Consider the following 19,231-nt stretch of genomic DNA (forward strand, 5'->3'; position numbering starts at 1 on the left):
GGGGATGCAGCTTCTCACTGTAAATCATCCCCTATTCTTTTGTTCTCTTGTGTTGCAGTGAGTCTTGAGTTCAGTCCAAAATGCTGGAAAATGGTTGAGGGGGGAAGTTGCGTTTCAAACCCGCCGGAGGGTTTCAGAGTGTCCTAACGGAACGTCCCGCTCTGGCGTAGGAACAGAGAATCGCTCCTCAGTTTCTCCTGGACTCCGGGCTGAATGCCTGATGGATCGCTCCATGGATCCCTTGCCATCTTTTCCATCTGGCAATCCATCCTAATTACATCCCTTCCTTGAAGTTGACATGAGGGTTAACTGGCACTCCCACCACTTAATAAAAGCTTAGACACATAATTAACTTATTAATTTCTGTGTAATCATAAGAGAGTTGAGTTAGAGCTCCTTGTGTAATGAAGCGAGATCTTGTTTTGAACTGCAGAGGAGGGGAGGTGTGGAAGAGTACGACAACCTTGTAAAGTCTCCAGCCGTGATTGTTATTGCTTAGAGAGTTTACATGCTTGTCTGTCGGCTGAGGACTTTAATCTCTGTAGCTTTGGTTAAGGTTATGGTGAGGACAGAATCTCATTAACTGTATGAAAGATGATTCTTCAACATCAGCCTTCGACAGGCAATGAAAGAGACATGGACGGCAAGATTAACTGAAAAGAAAAAAAAAGAAACGTAAAAGCAGAAAAGAACAGAGAGAGGAGGGAGAGCGAGAACGAGAAAGAGCATCAAAGGGAAATGACAGACGGACAAAAAGTGGAAAGAAATTTACATAGTTAGAAGAACGAAGCAGATAAATAGTACAGAAGGAAAATGAGACAGCAAAATTTCACAAGCAAAAAGGGCAGCTCCTCATCGTCAGACCTCCAGGCAGGAGGAAACAAACAGATAAAGGGGAGAGCAACACTAAAGAAAAGATGGATGGCAACATTTCCAAGTAGCCACAGGCCTCCTGGCAGGAGACGGAATAAAGGACAGAGAGAGAGAGGAAGAGGAGGAAACATTCGCTCTTATGAGAAGCACTGCAAAATCACTGGTACCATGCCCGTGTCATTGTGGGGCAGAGGGAGAAGGAGCGGGACGGTGGGGAATTTACAGCCTCGTGTTTCGTGGGATGGTTGGGAAATTTGCAGCCGCGTTTCTGGTGTTTTCAGCCATTGTTCATCTTTTTCTTTAACCAAACTTTCAAGCAGTATGTGTGTTTTCCTTTTTCTTTCCCCTCCTGCATCACTTCTTGTCTCCACAGAGAGTCAGCCACGAGCAAAACAAAGCCAAAAATGTCCCTTTACCAACTACACTGCACCATCCAGTGCGACCGACACTTCTTGGTCCACCTGCATGCCCAGTAATCCACCAGCACTTGGATTTGGAGTAAAAATAACCAACTGTTACTTGGTTTCACGCTCGTTCACCGGAGTGTGACCAGCTGGCACGTTCAGTTTCGCCAACTCGCTCCCGATTGACCATGGTAGCACAAACTGGACGTGCTATGGTTTGTGTTTAGCTCGGCTCAGTGCATTTGTGGCTTGCGGAGCATACGGCTGGTTAAAGACGACGTGGACGACACCGGACGATGCGCTTGAGAGTTTGCAAACGGATGTTTTTGCTGTTGTTAGTGGTTGCCTCAAGCTAAACACTCGTGATGGGCTTTTTGATCATTCTGACAGAATAAAGACACGACGCCGGGGCGAGGGAAAACATCTTCATGAACTCATGATACCTTTTTGTGAGTACTTGAGAGGTAAAACACCTTATTAAAGTATTGCTTTAACCACAGAAGTCACTGTCAAACTATCCTATTGCATGCTAAGTGGGAGGTGGGCGCCAAGTAGCCAAGTAGCTGAAATCCCTGATTGTTGGTGGCCGATGCCATCAGGTATCAACGCACCGAATGAATACAGTGTGGCTGCTCAGGAGACTTAAATATTATCTATAATAGTTATAAAACAGAATTATATAATGATTTTGTTACCACTTTTTTCTATTTCTCACCTCAGAAATGTTGGGAAACAAGCGTTGTAAAATGAGATCGTTACAACAACAATCTGGGAAATTTGTAGCAAGATGAACCCCAAACTGAGCGTAGCTCTTTCACTGGGTTCCGTTGCACCAGCGTCCTCATCCACCGCCCTCATCCACCGCCCTCATCCACCGCCCTCTAACAGAAAGCAGGAAGAGGTTTGAGAGGCTTGAACTTTCCCCTCTGACAAACTCTGTAATCCCGACAGCATAATACACGTGAAACGCTCTGAAATGTGACTGGGATCGTGCACAGTTTATGAGGAGTCACATCACCATCTTTTAAGCTGTGGGAAGCTGTTCTCTGAGCCCTCAGAGGCGATCCTCAGCGCTGCGATTAGCTGGATTCCCTCTGCATGAGGAAATTTCCTCGCCTCAACTTGTAATCACAAGCTGCTCTGTAACAAACGCGCTCTCACTCTGGATAAACGTCCACACTTACACGGGGAGAATATTACACTTTTTAATGTTTGCAGGCCTATTTGATGCGGTGTTGGACTCACGAGAGGCGTGCAGGTGATAAACACACATTGAACCAGCTGACGGGATTCAACACTGTTTGCTGCCTTCTCAAACAAGATTAAAACTGCTTAGTATTCCAGTGGCTGTATACTGAAGCGTGCAACAGCACCACAGTGGGACAAGCACGAGTCCAACACAACACTTTTGCGATGGGAAATCACTGAGGGGGAGAGTTATGTTTACTGTGTTTACCGGGAGGTTAGAGGTGACGCGCGGCTGCCTCTGCTGTCCATCTGACTGAGTCCTTCATCCATCAGCGCAGCAGGGGCCAGCGGAGCTTCGTCAAAGTCGGACTCAGGTGTAGCGCGGATCGACCGTGCTTCCGCTTGAGCTTAGCGGTGGAATGACGGCACAAATATCCCACTAATGTGGAATCACACGTGCTGGGGGATTTACTGAATCACGTCCATCTAACCAGTAAAATATTCACATAAAGGTTGTTTATAGCTGTCATGACAATCCAAAGAACCGTAGCGTTACGTGACACACACATCATCTGAGTTGCTTATGGGGCAGTAGTGACTCACAGTGATTAGCGTGTCTTAAATTTGAAGGATGCAACTCTCCACACAAGTCGATACTGAGGGCTATCAGAGCTGAGGGGAAGGGTGGGGCCAGGGGTCGATGTCGTCACTGCCATCGGAACATCGTGATTCAGAATCCTCCCGTATTTGAGGAGTCGTGTCACTTCAGAGTCGCCGTGAGGGAAAAGAGGCGTCAGAGAAACTTTGCTGGTCACTGCATCAGCGTCCTCATGTCACATTTTTTTAAAGCTTCGTATTAAACCTGCTCAGTTGGTGGGACCCATGACGCTCTGTGATTGTTTTTAACGTCCTTGCTAAAGCTAGCAGGCGCACGTCTGGGACTTGTCTTAACGTGAAGCTAAGACGTTTGAACCCGGGACAGTCCCTTCACTGGAGAGATTTCTGCTGCGCGGGACAGCTGGAGGTTGCAGTCAAAGCCAGGCACTTTCACTGAAAAAGACAAAGGCCCATTTATCAAGATGATGTGAAGCTGTCACAGCAACCTTGACCTCTGACCGATTTTGTGCGAGTCCCAGTGCTCATCTTCGGCAAATCTGCGGGAATTCCCTACGTTGCTACTGACGTATTGTGTTATCAGAGAGGGCGGGATATCGTGCTTGTGAGGTGAGGTGACAGTGAACCGTGCCCGGGTTTTTCTATCCATCCTGTGTCACCTCTGGAATACTGACTTAACTTTCAACTTACACTCTGCAAAAACTACGAGATGGCGAATGCGGCTGATGGAGGCAAACGAAGAGTCGATGCTCACAAAGAAGGCGGAGCAGTCAAGACTCACAGCAGTTCTCACAGAGGAGGAGACAAAGACTTCCCCCTTCCATCTGCACTGAAACTGCAGCAGCAACATCTGCCTGACTGCAACATCTGTATGGCACTGACAAGCTTTTTTTTTTTAGTCATGATGATGACGAGGTGGTGCAGCTTTGCTGTAATTCTGCCTCTGTTGTCTAAAAATGTTGATGGTTTGATCACGCAGTCTGCAGGGAAACACACATGACTCTTGTTTGTACTTGCACCCTGCAATCAACTCAGCCAATTAAAAACTCACCCACGTCATCCAAACAATGTTTTTTGTTTGTTCGTTGGTTTTTTTGGAATGTGGTCTAAATTGATTAATGTGTTGGTTGACAAAACCCACAGCAAGAACTGATCATGACAGATGAATCCCATATTTCACTGTCACACAGTCTGAGGAATGAACCCACGTGTGTCACTTTGCAATAAACAAATACCATCATGGGTAAATAAGAAGCTGTCTCAGGTTTTAAAAAGATTTTAAAGTGTCAGAGTGAACCAGAAGCACCAGTTGCCACAGCACGTCAATCATTTTAATTGTATTGAGACTAGCAGATGGAATACATCAAAGGAATGCAAACAGTATTAAGCCCAGTGACAACCCAGCCAAAATTACTTGGGCCAATCCAAAATGAAGATCCGGGCGCCGTGCCCAGGATGGGAGTTATTGGAATCATATAACCACTGTTTATCAAGTGTGGAACTGAAGGGAAGGTTCCTTCGGCCAGACGTGGATCCAGCAGCAGTCACTCTCACAGTCACCTGCCTTTTACACAGTCAGAATGATGTCACCGTGCTTCGACCCCCACGTTTTCATGCTTTGTTCTCATGAACGCGGGGTTTCAGGAAAAGGGGGATTTCTTCAAATTCGCCACAAACCTCCACTGGAATTTCAGGATGGAGTGAAAAGATTTTGGTGGTCAAAGGTCAAGGTCACTGTGACAAACAACCACGATGTGGGATTTCCTCTGTCGCTTGTTTTAACTTGTATTTAGCCACGTTAGGTTCTGTGCTACTAAGCTGACTCGAGTATGAGAGTCAGGACGGTTGAGGGTCGCGTGGGCTCACCCCGATGCTGTCCTCCTGCCGGTACTGCTTCCAGTTGTGTCCCGTGTCGCTGAACATCAGGAGGTAGGACGTCAGCCAATCGGAGCTTCCGTAGCGACCCTGCGTGGCGACGGCTGTGATCTTGGTTCGCTCGCCCAGGTCAACCTCCAACCACTGATACCTGTCTGAGGTGAGCGGGGACCAACCTCCAGCTCCTGCAGAGAGAAATAAATAAACGCATATATGAGATTGATTTCATCTCCGTCCGTCTGGCGGGGGATGAAACAAGCTTTGGTAGAGGCAGGAAAATGAATTGCATTGCTTGACCTTTCAATCTGAACTAAATCACACTTCTCTGTTAACAGCAAACACTTTGAAATCCACCAGCGAGGCTATAATGGGATATAAATCTCACTTCAGGAACTTTCCTGGGGAATTTAAATTAAACAGATTGCTCTGTGACTCGCAGGCATCATGAATATGTGTCTTTTCATAATTAGGAGAAACACCAGCATTTTACAGTTCTCATTTTGAAATGGAAATTTGCAGAACTGTCAAATACACGCGGACGCGGCTGGGACACCCAAGGAGGAACACTATTACCTGATTTCCTCAGATTAAAGTCATCCAAGGTCACAGCATTAGCTGGATCAGACGGACAAACAACAGAGTGTGTGTGCGTGTGTGAATGTGTGTGTGAGTGAGACCATACACACTGCCAAGACTGAACATCATATGTTTCCAATGTGGAGGGTTTTGAGTATACCAGCCTGGGCAGATAAACTGGGGTCGGCAGAGCGGGCTGCTACGTGGTAATGATGCCTCAGATAGCGAAGAGACAGGCGGTGTGTAAGAGAGAGAAAACGCTTTGTCAGGCCAAAACGATGCCTCAGAGCTCAAACAACAGATGGACGGATTCTGAAGGAGGAGGCTGTCGACCAGTCTCCAACTGCTCGCGTGTGTGTGCGCGCGCAAGCACACACAGGCAGTGGGAGCTCTTTGCAGAACAAAAACACTGTAAGGCATCTTAAATGCCACTTGACTTTAAAGTCATAATTTTCATTTAAATAAAGTCTTTAAGTCACTATCGCTGCATGAGGTAACAGAATGAGCCTGCAGCCCACCGATGAAAGCTCTTGGTTTTTGCATATTTATGCACTGGAGGAGGTGTGTGTGGTGAGTGGGCGACATCAACAGGGTGTCCTATTAAAGCAGTACTTTACCTCAGAAGTGTGTTTTCCCTTTTCAAAGTAGGTATCTTTGGTTCTGAGGATGTGTTTTCCCCTCCTGCATCATTTCTGTGTGACTCCAGAAAGCAGAAAGGGCCGGGCACGTTGAAGCTAATGGAGACTGGCGGCTAACAACGTCAAACCTGTCCAACGGCACCCGTTGACAAACTCTCAAGCTCATAGTGCAGTAAAATCCACAGCCGCATGCTCAGTAATCCAGAAACACACAGGATTTGTTAAGTATGACAAATTAAGACCCCTCCAATACTGGGTGAACAGCAGTGAACCCCAAAGCTGACGGCTGGTTTTTAATCAAAATCAAAGTTTTCCTGGACGTTTCTGCTGCTGTGAGTACTTTTTTTTAGCACTATCACTCCTGCATTCTGGAGTCGCACACTCCCAGACCCCCGATCGTCTCCTCACTCATGAAATTTGCTGTGGATATTAATTTCATGTCTACCCAAGAACCTCTGGAAAACATCCATCGCAGTTCCCTACTGAACCTGAATGACTTCAAATTGTAATGTTTATTCATATACTGTGGCGTCAGCCATTAGAAACTAGAGGATATTAGAATTTACTTTGATACAAAACAGAGCTATGAAACAAATCCTCACTTTACTGGAGCCGGCAAATGCTTATGATAGTTAAACAGCTTAAATCAATTATAATTGCTGTTGATTATCTCAGCAATTACTCCACTAATTGTTTTTCGCCCCCATTGTTATTTGCCATAGATAATCAGGCTACAAAGATGATAAGGACAAACTCTTTACTTCTTTAAATGTCAACATAGCTGTCATTCATGCCTCAGGCTTTTTATACTTCAACAAAATATCAACTGAAATGACTAATTAGCAATTAAATCTACTAAACAAACTCGTGCCACCCAAGAAAGTAATTTAATTCCACCCTTTAAGCTGAAATATTAACTCTGTGGACACACTGGTTATTTAAAATCAAGATAACCAGCTGATGATTTGGCTAACATCATTAATGACAACAAGGTCTGAGCTAGCCAGCTAGTAGCGACCTGCACGCTGACAGTGGCAAGTTTTGACAAAGATGTGGCTCATGCAATAAAGCAGAACCTCTCGCTTCTTGAAGAATATGAACGTATGAACAAGCTTCTTCAATACGATGCAGTTTAAACCCCATCTTATTTTACACTGTTTCTGCATCCCCAGCTTAGCGTCACTCACGATAGATTGATTGTGCTTTTTAAAATTTTTTTATCTGCCTCCTTTCCCTTCATGGACCTTTGGGCCAGTGACACACTAAGGAATCCATTCCTTTCCGCGGGAAACCTCCCATTTCCAAACTCCTTCCACTCCTTCCGCTCAGTATTTGCCGCAGAGTTGGGACAGACCGTTGACTCTCTGCTAGCTAAAACAAGCTAGCATGCTAAGGCGTTTACTTGCCTCGTCTGCAGCTATTTTCAAGCAGCAGGTTAAGCCTGAGGTCTCTCCTGTGCTGACACGGCGCATGGGAGGGATGTCTGGTGTCGTCACACTGTTCGTGTTATGGATCATTCGATATAAGCGCCGAACCTCAACAGTGAGAACGTTATCTACTTTTTTATTTTGTACAGCAGTCAAACAATGTCTGGTGGCTGTCAGAGGAAAAAAAATGAATCAATATCGATCTGAAAATCAGACGGAGGCTGATCTTTAAAGAGCACAGAACCAAAGCTAATAAGCACTTGACTAACAGACGCGTCCTGTGACAGCAGATTAGAAAAGAGCAGACAAACTGACCCTTACTCATGAATATTAAACCAGCGAGGAGAGGAGAGAGATTAGAGGGAAAGAACTCAAAGACCAGTAGGTGGTACAAAGACTCCATCCTGTCAAGACTAAGTGAAACGAATATAACTGAGGTGAAATGACGGCTGATTTTTTTGTCACGATTGTCATTCAGAATCAAAGGGATCTCCCTGTAATCTCTCCCTCGCTGTCTGTCACGCCGGCAGATCCAACACACATGGGGAAAATTCCAGGTTAATGGAGGTCAGGAGCGCGACATCGCTGCTCTGATGGTCAAACAGAGGATGAAATTAGTAATCTGGCCTCGGGGACACTGAGACCCAACAGCAGAAGGAAGCGTAGGAGTGTAAAAGCAAAGCACCACACGCTGTAAAATGAGTCAGGGATACAATTCACCCGAATATATAAAGACATAAACAACTGGAGCGCTTGTTGGATGGACAAGAAGCATCCTCGCGCCCGTCCATACGTACCTGCTCTGTTTTTAGCTCCAAGTGTAGATTACTGGACATACAGCAGAACGAGGATTATAGCAGAGGAAGCACTTGAGTTTGTAAACGGACATTTTTGGACAGTTTCACTTGTGTTAATAGTTGGCAGCTATTAGCTTCAAGCAACATGCGTGGCTGGTTCTTCCTGTATTCTGGAGTAGCAAAGAAGCGACGGGGCGGGTGAAAATATCTTTGTGAGTTCAACATGTGTATTTTTGATTACTTAAAAGGGCAAAATACACTTTTTGGGTGCTCTATTGCTTTAAGTTCAGGTTTTATAAAAAAGGACGAGAGTCTTAAGAGATGCATCCAGAAACGCCGCACTGTCAGGCCAAAATGGAGGATGAACAAGGAAACTCAGTCGTCAAACCCGGAGGGTTCACTGCGGGTCTGTCGGTCTGATCAAACACACTGTGCACGGTCTACTGTGGGATTTCTTGTCTACAGTATGACCTGTGGGCAGCTCCATAGAAATAAGAGAAAGGAGGTGAAGAAAGAGGCAGGCAGGAAGGATACCAGGTAGCACAGAAACAGACAATTTGAAAGGCAAACAGGAAGTAAAGGCGGTTAGACGGGCAGCTTTAAGGGCTAGACAGGCACTTGGAAGAAAAGTGACAGACACTCTGGTTAATGTGAGGCCCACAATGAGCGCTGGTCATTTGCATGATAATGCAGAGTATGGAGGGTAATTTCAGCAGCCTGATAACATGTCAGTCGGACAACCAGTCCAACAGGAAGCTAATGGGCTCAAGGCAGCGCTGACAGCAGGCTGGAGAAAGTTCTCTACAGGTGAGGCAGCACAGTTTCATTTCTCCAAACGCCACACTTTGAAAAGGGGGCAATTCAAGCAGGTCAAAATATCCCTTTCCCCATGTTACAACACTACGTGTGCAGATTGGTATCATAATTGTCCGACAACTTAATGGAAAGGAGAAATTAGTGTCTGCAGCACGGCTCTCGCCTCTCAGAGCAACATTTTGCTTTAGGAAAAGGTGCAGAGGTTTTGTTCTCACCTTTGACTGGCAGCAGACATTCCGAGAAACCTGAGAATGGCGAGGTGCAGCGTACCAGCAGGGGCGTTAGCATCGTTGCGCCGCACAACTTGAGTGCTTCTGTGCCACGAATGGGCTCTACTTCATGCTCCCCGAGTGAGCGTTGGACACAAAAGCGATGCATCAAGCTAAAAGTACAGACCTGTTGATCATGTTGTCAGACAATTCTAACAACAATCTGAGCCTGTCAAAAAGAAAAAAATGCACTTTAAGTGGGTGCAATTTGACGGGAGCCAGTTGACCCATTGGTTTCTATTATAGTGCCCTCGGGGGGCCTTTGCTTGGTACTGGAGCGATTTAAAAAATGGTTGTTTCCATCACTCACTTGGTCTAAAACAGTGAAGAAAATAGGATCAAGGTTGAAAAACCCAACAGATTCACCTTTAACACAGAAATCAGCCAAAAAAAACTACAACCAAGCACACGCCGGTTTGTTTACTTGACTCCAGCGTCGCTTTGTCATTAAATTTAACATTTCAACAAGCAGAAGGACTGGTGGAGCACCAGATGAGGATGAGTCGGGTTCTGAACAGAAACAATAAAACAACCCAAAAACTTCCCTTGGTAGAAGAAGCTGAAGGCAAAAATATGAGAGTGGACGGAATTTCTAAGACCTTCTTTTTTGACTCATGAGGTTTTTGCAAATTAGGTTTGTTTTTTTTGGGGGGGGGGGTTTTTGGAAGATTCCCAGCAGTTATTTTGACTTGAGTCATGTGACCATTTCACACCCTAAAATCTAACAAAGTCCTAAAACTTTGCACAAGAGAAATGAGTCCCTTGATTTCTCAGTGTAATGCTTGTGGAAACCAGTGGAACTATCTGGGAGGTTCAGACGAATGTGAAGATCAATACCTGCGATTTTCTTACACGGCCGGTCCAAACCTAGACACTCCAATTAAAGTTTAATTCCACCTTCAAATCGCACTCTTTGGAAAAATTCTTGCTTCAGCACAATCGTTCTTTTTAAGTCTGCTCTGGCATAATTGCAGCAGCGTCACTGATAACTGTCAGCGTCGCCAACTGCAGAAAGAAAATGTTTAAACATGAAGATATTTGGCAAGAAGATAGACTCGGCTAAATTAGTTTTTCCCCATGAAAATGAAAATGTGACGGAAGACTGAGTGGAACTAATGATGACAACAGAATACAGACGGAACATGTGGACAGGAGACAGACAGGTATAATTACCATTAATGAAGATGGTGGAGGTGGAGAGGAGGAGGAGGAGTGGAGGCGAGACGGAGATGGAGGCAAGACAATGACGGAGGGAGAAAGCAGAGAAGACTGCTAGAGTGTGAGGAAGGGGAAGAGATGAGGAGACGATCCCACCAGTAGCATCAAGACCTCCTGTCCACCTCTGGCCTCAGTTACACAACCACGGTGGGAAACGTCCGAGTTCAGAAAAGTGAGCCGAGAGAAAAGAGCTTAAAAAAGGTTGTTGCTTTTGCTCGACAGAATCCCCGTCCATGAGGAGTCCCTGTCCATGAGGAGTCCCTGTCCATGACGAGTCCCTGTCCATGACGAGTCTCTTCATGAGGAGTCCCTGTCCATGACGAGTCCCTGTCCATGACAAGTCCCTGTCCATGAGGAGTCCCCGTCCATGAGGAGTCCCCGTCCATGAGGAGTCCCTGTCCATGAGGAGTCCCCGTCCACGAGGAGTCCCTGTCCATGAGGAGTCCCTGTCCATGACGAGTCCCTGTCCATGACGAGTCTCTTCATGAGGAGTCCCTGTCCATGAGGAGTCCCTGTCCATGAGGAGTCTCATTCATGAGGGGTCCCGTCCTCTCCTTGGTAGCTCAACCTAACCAGCGTCAACCAAAATCCATCCTCAACTTTTAGCGTCATGCTGCTAACTAAAAAATCAAGGCAGGTGATCACATGACCTCCTTGGCAGAGGAAACCAACCAAATTTAAAAAAAAAAAAGAAGTTGTGTTTGATTTCTCAGTCCCTCACACAAGTTCAGTGGAAGTCAGCACCATCAGGCGACAACTCCAGTGAGGTCACAGATCCGCTGAGCTTCAGGTGGAAGGTTCTGGTCGTCTTCGTACAGTTGAGGTGTGTTGTACTCATAGTACATAGTATGAATATTTGCAGCGTTTTACAACACCTGCAGCAGTCGAACCGCTCCACGATGATGTCCACCGCGTTTCAAACCTGCCCCGGAGCAAAAGGTTTTTTTTAACATTAGCAAGAAAACACTCAGGAGCACCATGGCGGAAGCAGGTGGAGGTCATAAACGGGGGGAACGTGGGCGTGGCTTCATTCACCATTCAGGCTGCTGCATAGCAAGTAAACGGGAGAAGGAACAGAATATTTTCCAAGCAGCCGATGTCGCTGCCATGGAGTGTCTTGAGAAGCTCATACCTTGGTTTCTTGGCCATGTCTGTCTATGCCCTCAGGATTTGGCTTCCGCGCCATTTCTGTATGGTAAGACGGGGGGGGGGGGGGTAGCATCAGATTCTACTAAAGCGCGCGCGCACACACACACACACACACACACACACACAGAGTTTGTGTGACGATGCAATTATGTGCGAGAAGCCTTTTTCAATTTGCCAAAGAGATTAGCTGTTTATTGTTTTCCGTGACAACTCGCACTCTCCGTGCTGTTTGTTCATTGCGTCGCTAAAGCTGGACTAGCGTCTTAATGCTTCCGTCTGAGTTTGGCTTGTCGGAGGTAAACTTTGCTGTACTACACATCCACATCAGTTTTTCAGCTAACGGAAGCATATTTATTCTGGATATCAACAACAACGAGGTTAAATATGTGCAGGGTGGACTGATTAAATCAATTGTAAAGGTACATTGTGTAGGTGGCGTTCCAAGACTCTGATAATCTCTGGTCATTTAGCGGGTAAATGAAGTGAGACTGAGGCTGGTCCTGGGAGAACAACTGGAGGAGGCGTGGAGAGGAGCAGCGGCAGCCAGAGATGGAAATGAGGCACATTTATTTATTCATCGATTTCCTCCGCGAGTACCTGGGATCGCTCTATGGGATTGTGTATCATGAATGTTGCTGAGGGCCAAATGTGACACACAGCTTTCCCTAATCTACCAAACACACACTGGCAGTACACAAATGCATGAGTGTGACCGCTCTAATGCAGCTATTTGTTGAACCTTTTTTTTTTGCTGTGGAGGCAAAAAGCTGATGTGCAGTCCCAGCGTGCATCATCAGCCGTTGTCCAGAACCTTCCGGGAGGTCATTGGGATGCTGGGATCCATCCTGTGTGCCATCTTTGCTGCTCAGCTACCAAACCCCCACCAAGAGTCGAATACTGAGTTTGGGCTGTGAGGCTGAGGGGTAAAATCTAAAAATCAATATAAATTGTTGTTGTTTTTCTTTCAATGCTGCCTCGATTTTCCAGTTCCTGCGACTGATACTGCAGCGTATTGCAGTATATCGTTATGACAGATATATTTCCGCGCCGTCGGTCAAAGTATTCAACTTTGCAAATTGTAGTGAATTTGGATGGGAATTTTGACTGTAACAGTTTCCCTCTGTTGAGTTATCAATATGTGACGTGGGTATTATTAGACTGGCACATAGCAAGTCCATCTCTACTGTGAAGTTCTCAGTAAATTATACACAGTATTGCAATATCCATCGTTTCACATGGTATCGCAGAGGTTTTCAACGTCTGGCTCCGTCCCTGCAGAGCAACATTCCGAAGACTCCAATATCTTGAAGTTCCCAGGTGGTGAAAATCCATCAGATTAAACTCATCTCGCCCTCCCAGCTGATTTTGGGCTTTGATGTCTGGATAAAGCAGGGAAGTCCGTTCCCTGCAGAAAGCTTGACAAAAAAAACCCAACCCTAATCTTCATTTTGTCAAAGCCTCCAGGACAGGACTCCCTGAGTGATTAGGCTGAACCAACCAACACAACTCACTCTTATCTCTTTTCCATAAACCTTCAACACAAAAGCACTCAAAGAGAATAAAGACGCGACAGGTCACCTACTGCTTCTCCTCTCGGTTATTTTATCTCAACCGTCAGAGATAATTCTGACCCTTCAGGTCTGCCTCTCAGTCACTGGTCAGCTATCGGTCAGTCTTTGTGAATCCAGTAAAAAAGAAAGGGTGGCGTATTGTCCTCGGTGTCCACGGCACAACAAAAGTCTCTTAGCTACACTGCCGCAGAGCTACTAAGTAATTTAGAAAACTGCTGCACCTCTTCAAATCTGATAAATCTTCCATTTAGCCCGGCTGATGGAGAAGCGTCTGATTACACAACACGCCATTCTTATACAATTAATACGACAGCAATGAAGTCAAGCCCACTGTCTGGTTGGTGCGAGGGCTGCAGGATCGATGGCAAAAACAACAACAACAACAAAAAAATCCCTTTCTCACTTCCCACATCGATGTGATCTAAATTCTAGATTACGATGATTCACCCTCTCCTACGCAAAGTTATTTCAAAATTCATGTCACCTCTGCTGCCTGTCCCTGTTGCTATGGTAACCAGGCACGGCATGTGTCGGAAAAAAAGGAAGGCAGGTGGTCAGGTAACGCGGCAAATCTCCACTACCGCCCGACACCTCGCCATAAAGTGAATACGAGTTAGCAAACAATTGTGAGCTCTGATATTAAACCTCCCCCCTGGAAGTTTAACCCAGACGTTCCGGGTTCACATGGGACCTTTGATCCGCATCGCTTCCTGTCGTCTCTCTCGCTCTCCAATAGAGGAGCAGCATGCAGAGTAAACAATAGAAGAAACACCACCTCACCTTCTCTCCTGTTGAGTTTGGCGAAGCCCGGCCCGTGACTGCTGGACAGCTGGGAGGAGCTTCTGAAGGCCGATGGCGGCAGACTGGACACCAAAGCGCTGTCACACACATCTGTCAACCAATCACAAAGCAGAAAAAAACACCTTTGATGTCTTTCTGGTTTGGAATGAACACAACCAAAGAGGTAAGGTTTCACAGTCCTTATATCCCGATGTTGAAAGGGAACGTTGGTCTGTTTGGTCTTCCGCTTTTGTCATGTGGTCACGTGCTGTGTGCTGGTCCGGCGCCAGCTAACAGCCGTTAGCCTGCTACTAACTTGAATGAGGATAAATAATATAGTCATGCATCACTTAAAGATTTCCCAAATAATATCAGACCAAACGGAACAAATTCCAATATTGAAAACGAGTCATTCTGCCAGGTACGTGTCACGCAGTGCAATTAATCTGCTATTTTGATGGGTAAATCTGTCACAACAGAGCAGCCTTCAGCGATCTACGTTCCAGTGTCATGTTCCACTACAGTTTCAAATAGACTGCCATAAAATTTGGCCCAGGTATTAATTATTCCCAAGGGAGTCCCTCTGACTTTGGTGACTTGTTGTCATTTCCTCCTCCAGCAATTATTCACCTTTGTGTGTTTGAGTGACGTGTCGTGTGGACTGCCGTCACATTTGGTCCACCGAAACTTAATGCAGTCCTCAAATAAACATTAACCTTCCTTCATCACATCAATTACAACTTCCAGGATGTGACGCACTGGAGCAAAATATCATTAAGTCATTACGATGTTTGAGCAGCAGCAGAATCCTCCTGAACTGGTGCAGAAGGAGCTGAAACACTGTGACGTTTCCTCCAGCTTCATGCACCAACGAGCCCCGTCGGTGGGCATCAAGTGTGGACATGGTGAGCAGATCTCAATAATCTAACTGTCCACAGAGGACACATTCAGACCCAGTATTGATTTCAGGCAGCAAATATTTTAACCATCTGTTGCAACCTTTACTGTTACAGCCAAACACAACTCGCAACAACAACTCCCACATCGGAGGACCGACAGAATTTTGAACTGAAAATGAAAACATCTTTCTTCTCTTCTTCAAAGTGAAAGAAAGAAAACGGGGACAGGGGACTCTCAGAAAAGTGGCCTCACATATAAAATATGTCACCAATATAAAGCCATCCTTTGGTGTTTTTATGCAGTTGCCGCTTCGCCAGGCTTTTCCTGTACACAACTTTGCTACGCGAGTTTAACACATTCAAGAGTTGTGATGTCGTTTGATGGCATTTTCAAAAAAACGGCAGAGCCCATGAACCTTCTAGAGTAGGACTTTTCTGTGTAATTCTATTTTTTGTCTGATTAAAATGTTGCTATTGCAACAATCTTATCTTTTCAGTTATATTAACAGCTCATTATAACGTTAGCTCTCAGGTTAGCTTTTCAGTTCTTTAAAGTTCATGTTATTTTGCTGTTAAACATCATCAATTTTTTTAAGTCCTGCCCTGCTTCCTCTGCTGTGCGTTTGGGTCCATCCTCCCCCAGCAAATATGACAGCATTCCAGGCATATCAGCTGATACCTGTGAGGAGGCATGAAAGGAAACAGCGAGACGAGAGCTAACGGATGCTAACAAGCCTCAAATGTCTCTCACTGTCCAGTTCCCCACAGAGGCTTCAGCTTTTACCATGCGCAAGTGACAATCAATGGTGAGTTTCATGTTAGAAGATGAGCGGCACAGTGACGTCCCGTCATCCAGAAGCAGGGTTAATGTTTCAGCTGGAATGTAGCTGGAGGTGTGACAGTTTTGCAGGGATGAATGGCATCCTGGATACTCGTGAAAATGAATGCGTGTTGTCAGATGAAACAAGTTCCACATGCTTTATCAGTGATTGGCTGCAATAAAAACATCATGCGTAATGCATGATGTGATCAATAACAGTAATTGGGCTCGTTTTAATTGGCCTCTGTCTCTCACTCGTAAACACGCAACATAAATTGATGCACATTTTTTCGATCCTATTTTTTTTCACTGCATGTTTTGGAGCACTATCATATCAAGTGGTAAACAGAGGAGGCAGTTATATTTGTTTCATGGGTTGGTCTGTGGTCAGCCGTTTGATCGGCACAGAAAAACACACATTTCACTCAAAGAATATTCGTAGTTTCCCCTCAAACTAAGCTAAAGCCAGACTAACGCTGCCTCCATCTCAAGCCGCTCTGTTAACGCTCTCCACCACTCAGACCAGAGCCAATTATTATGATTCACGCTGCAGTCGGGTGCAGGCCCATCGCCGCCCTGACAACATGGCGTCAGCGTCATGCGCTCTGTCAGTGTTGGTATGCACAAGGTCTCCCTCTGCCTCGGTAACTTCTGCAGGCTGGTGTGTTGAATTCTGTCAGGCGAGTTCGACTCCATCTCAGGCTGCCAATCACGTGTCCATAATAGGCATGAAATTAGCGCTGCAACCTTTCCCTTTTTAATCACTATTATGGATTAACCAGCAGAAATGAGGTACTCTGGTGTAATTACAGTGTTTAAGGATGTCAAGATCGCTGCCCACTCAACATTTAGAGAGAAAGAACAGGATAGCTGCCGGTCAGCCAGGAAAATCCCTCATTTAATTGTCTCTCACTTGTAACCTGGTAATTACAGATCCACGTTGACTTCAGGATTTCTGTCATGGGGCTTTGCAACATGTGATTTCAAAAATGATCTAATCTTCTCTCACTGATTTAGATAATCTAACCGCTGCACTCAAGAGGGGTTTTAAATCCTGGACCTGGGATCATGCGCCCGGCTGACACGGCCTCAGAGTGCTGGGACGCGAGATCTCCCAGAACCTCAGGAGAGCAAAACCCGGCATTAAACAAACATCAGGGCTGACTGTCGTCATCAGCTGTTTTGCTATGTTGGGTACCCTTGGAACCAAGTGCAGGGTCCTTTCATAGAAGGCAGAGTTTCCAGTCACATGACCTTCAACAGGGCCAACCAGTCTGGCCCAGAAACCTGCACCGATCCAAGTGAGCACAACCTGTAATGGACGACTGTCTGCTCATGTTATTGTAAATTAATTGTAAATCATTGATTTTTGGCTTGAACGCTACGTTTTATAAGTATAATAAAATACTGCATGTGCTCTTGCTACAGCAACAATGACCTTTGACCCCCCCCCATCTGAATTCCCTTCTCGAGTCCCATTGAGCATTTGTGTCAAATTTGAATTCCCTGGAGTTGTAGTTAAGATGTCTGTTTAACCAGAACAGGACCGACAGAGGAACAACCTGAGAACATAATAACCCCAGCTAACGCCGGCACGGAGGCAGGAAAATAATAACTGAGGAGAATGTCATGGCTGAGAAGGCATAATTACTGCAGCTCATACATTTTGCAGTACGAGCCTGAGGTGAGCTGTAAATAAAGTTCAGTCAGGGCCACTTTGTCAAAAGGAAATCTTAATCGCCATCGCATTCAGTTGAATCCAGTGTGGCTGTGCCCTGGCAGCTACAGCACCTTCCCCTCCATGTCCAGGCCACGGGCTCGCGGAGAAGGAGTTTGGATGGAGTCTGGATGGAGGTGGGTCAGATGTGGAGGAAGCTGCTTAAAAGAGGAGACGAGAACGACGTGGGCCAGTAGAGAGGAAGGCTTCAGATGTGAATGACGTGAAATTACTGACTCATTTGCCGGTCACTGTTTCTCTGTGTGACACAGACTTTTACTGGTTAAAGGTAACGTTCGGTCTGCTAGTGAGAGAGCAGGTTCCACCTGATTATCCAGTGAGACAGCCGGTGGGTTTAAACCCGGTCCAGCTCTCTGAGCCATCGTTGGGTGGTGGTGGTGGGAGGGGGGACAGTGGTCTGAAGAGGTGAATGTAAAGCAGAACTTCATTCTTCTCAATATTAATTTTCTCCAATTGTGAAACAGCTGTAAATGACATACTTAGATTAGCTGCTCCTGGTAATCAGAAGTACAAGAATATTCTGTACATGTTTCAGCAAATTTGTGAATTCTGTTGTCGGTCCAAGAGGAAAAGAATACTTTTCAAGAAACCAACAGTTCTGAACGAGAACAATCGTTACGTCACCATTTCATTTCACTTTTAACTTGTTAATTTTCACAAATAATGAAAAGGAGTTTTGCAGTTAAAGACAAGCAGGTGATCAACATCATCCAAAAGCAATGAGTGCGTTCGAAGCTTTCAGTTCTGTTTACTTGTTCAGTGAGAAAAATCCAGTCTGTGGCATAGCGGCGGTTCAGATTGACCTGCTGACCTTTGACCTCTGTAAAGAAATATCTAGCAGTCCGTGTCTTGGGGAAAAAAACGCGGCATTCAGAATCAACTTTTCTTTTTTTAATGTGAGACGACATTTTAAGGGGGCCAGGGGTCGCTGGCTAGCGTCCCCTGTCGCCGTGCAGACAGACACAGATACGTGCGTTGAGACGACAATTATGAAAACACAAGGCTTTTCAGAATAGAGGCAACACAGTTGTAGTGCATGCACAGCATCAACACTTCCTTTGTGTTTATGTCTGATGTATGACGGCTGTAAAATGCCCAGGTCCGATTTAGAGGGACGGCTCTCCAATGCAGAGTGCTGTAATCCCCGGGGAGAGAGTGTGTGGTCAGAGCAAAGCCTCGCTGAGGAAAACGCTCACATGAAGAGAGAGAGAGAGCAGAGGAACGTGAAAACATCGGGTCACTTTTCCTCAGCAGAGCTTTGGCATTTAAGAGTGGCCGTCCTTGGCCACGGGTCTAGTGGAGCATAAACCCCGACGGCCCGCAGGAAAATAGAGCAAAATGTTGAATACCTGCAGCCGTGAACCTGGACGCTGACCTGGCCGTGTTTGACAGAGAGCTTCCTGGAATATTAAACTACCGCACCTCCCTCCCCGACGCACACGAATACTGCTCGAAAACAAATGCACCTCCTTTCACTTTGCGTTAGCGTGAAGGTAAACTTACAAAAACCCTCCGCAGGCATCTTGGTTTGAGGCGTCCAGCTAAACGGCTGAAAGAGGCTTGGAGGAGCTCGAGGGT

General features: G+C 45.8%; 1 protein-coding gene across 1 annotated transcript in view; it reads right to left on the minus strand.

Moving 5' to 3' along the window:
* LOC147262115 (contactin-associated protein-like 4) overlaps positions 1 to 19,231 on the minus strand; it is a 91,695-nt gene that overhangs the window by 53,289 nt on the left and 19,175 nt on the right. Inside the window, exons 2-3 of the mRNA XM_086204519.1 lie at positions 14,197 to 14,307; positions 4,947 to 5,140 (exon numbers count right to left, since the gene is read on the minus strand). Of these exons, the coding sequence (XP_086060645.1) occupies positions 4,947 to 5,140; positions 14,197 to 14,307 (305 nt within the window). The remainder of the gene's footprint in view (positions 1 to 4,946; positions 5,141 to 14,196; positions 14,308 to 19,231) is intronic.

Source organism: Aulostomus chinensis, chromosome 5, assembly GCF_037954235.1.
Source record: "Aulostomus chinensis isolate RoL2024-O1b breed Wild chromosome 5, RoL_Achi_v1.0, whole genome shotgun sequence".
NCBI classification, from domain to species: domain Eukaryota; kingdom Metazoa; phylum Chordata; class Actinopteri; order Syngnathiformes; family Aulostomidae; genus Aulostomus; species Aulostomus chinensis.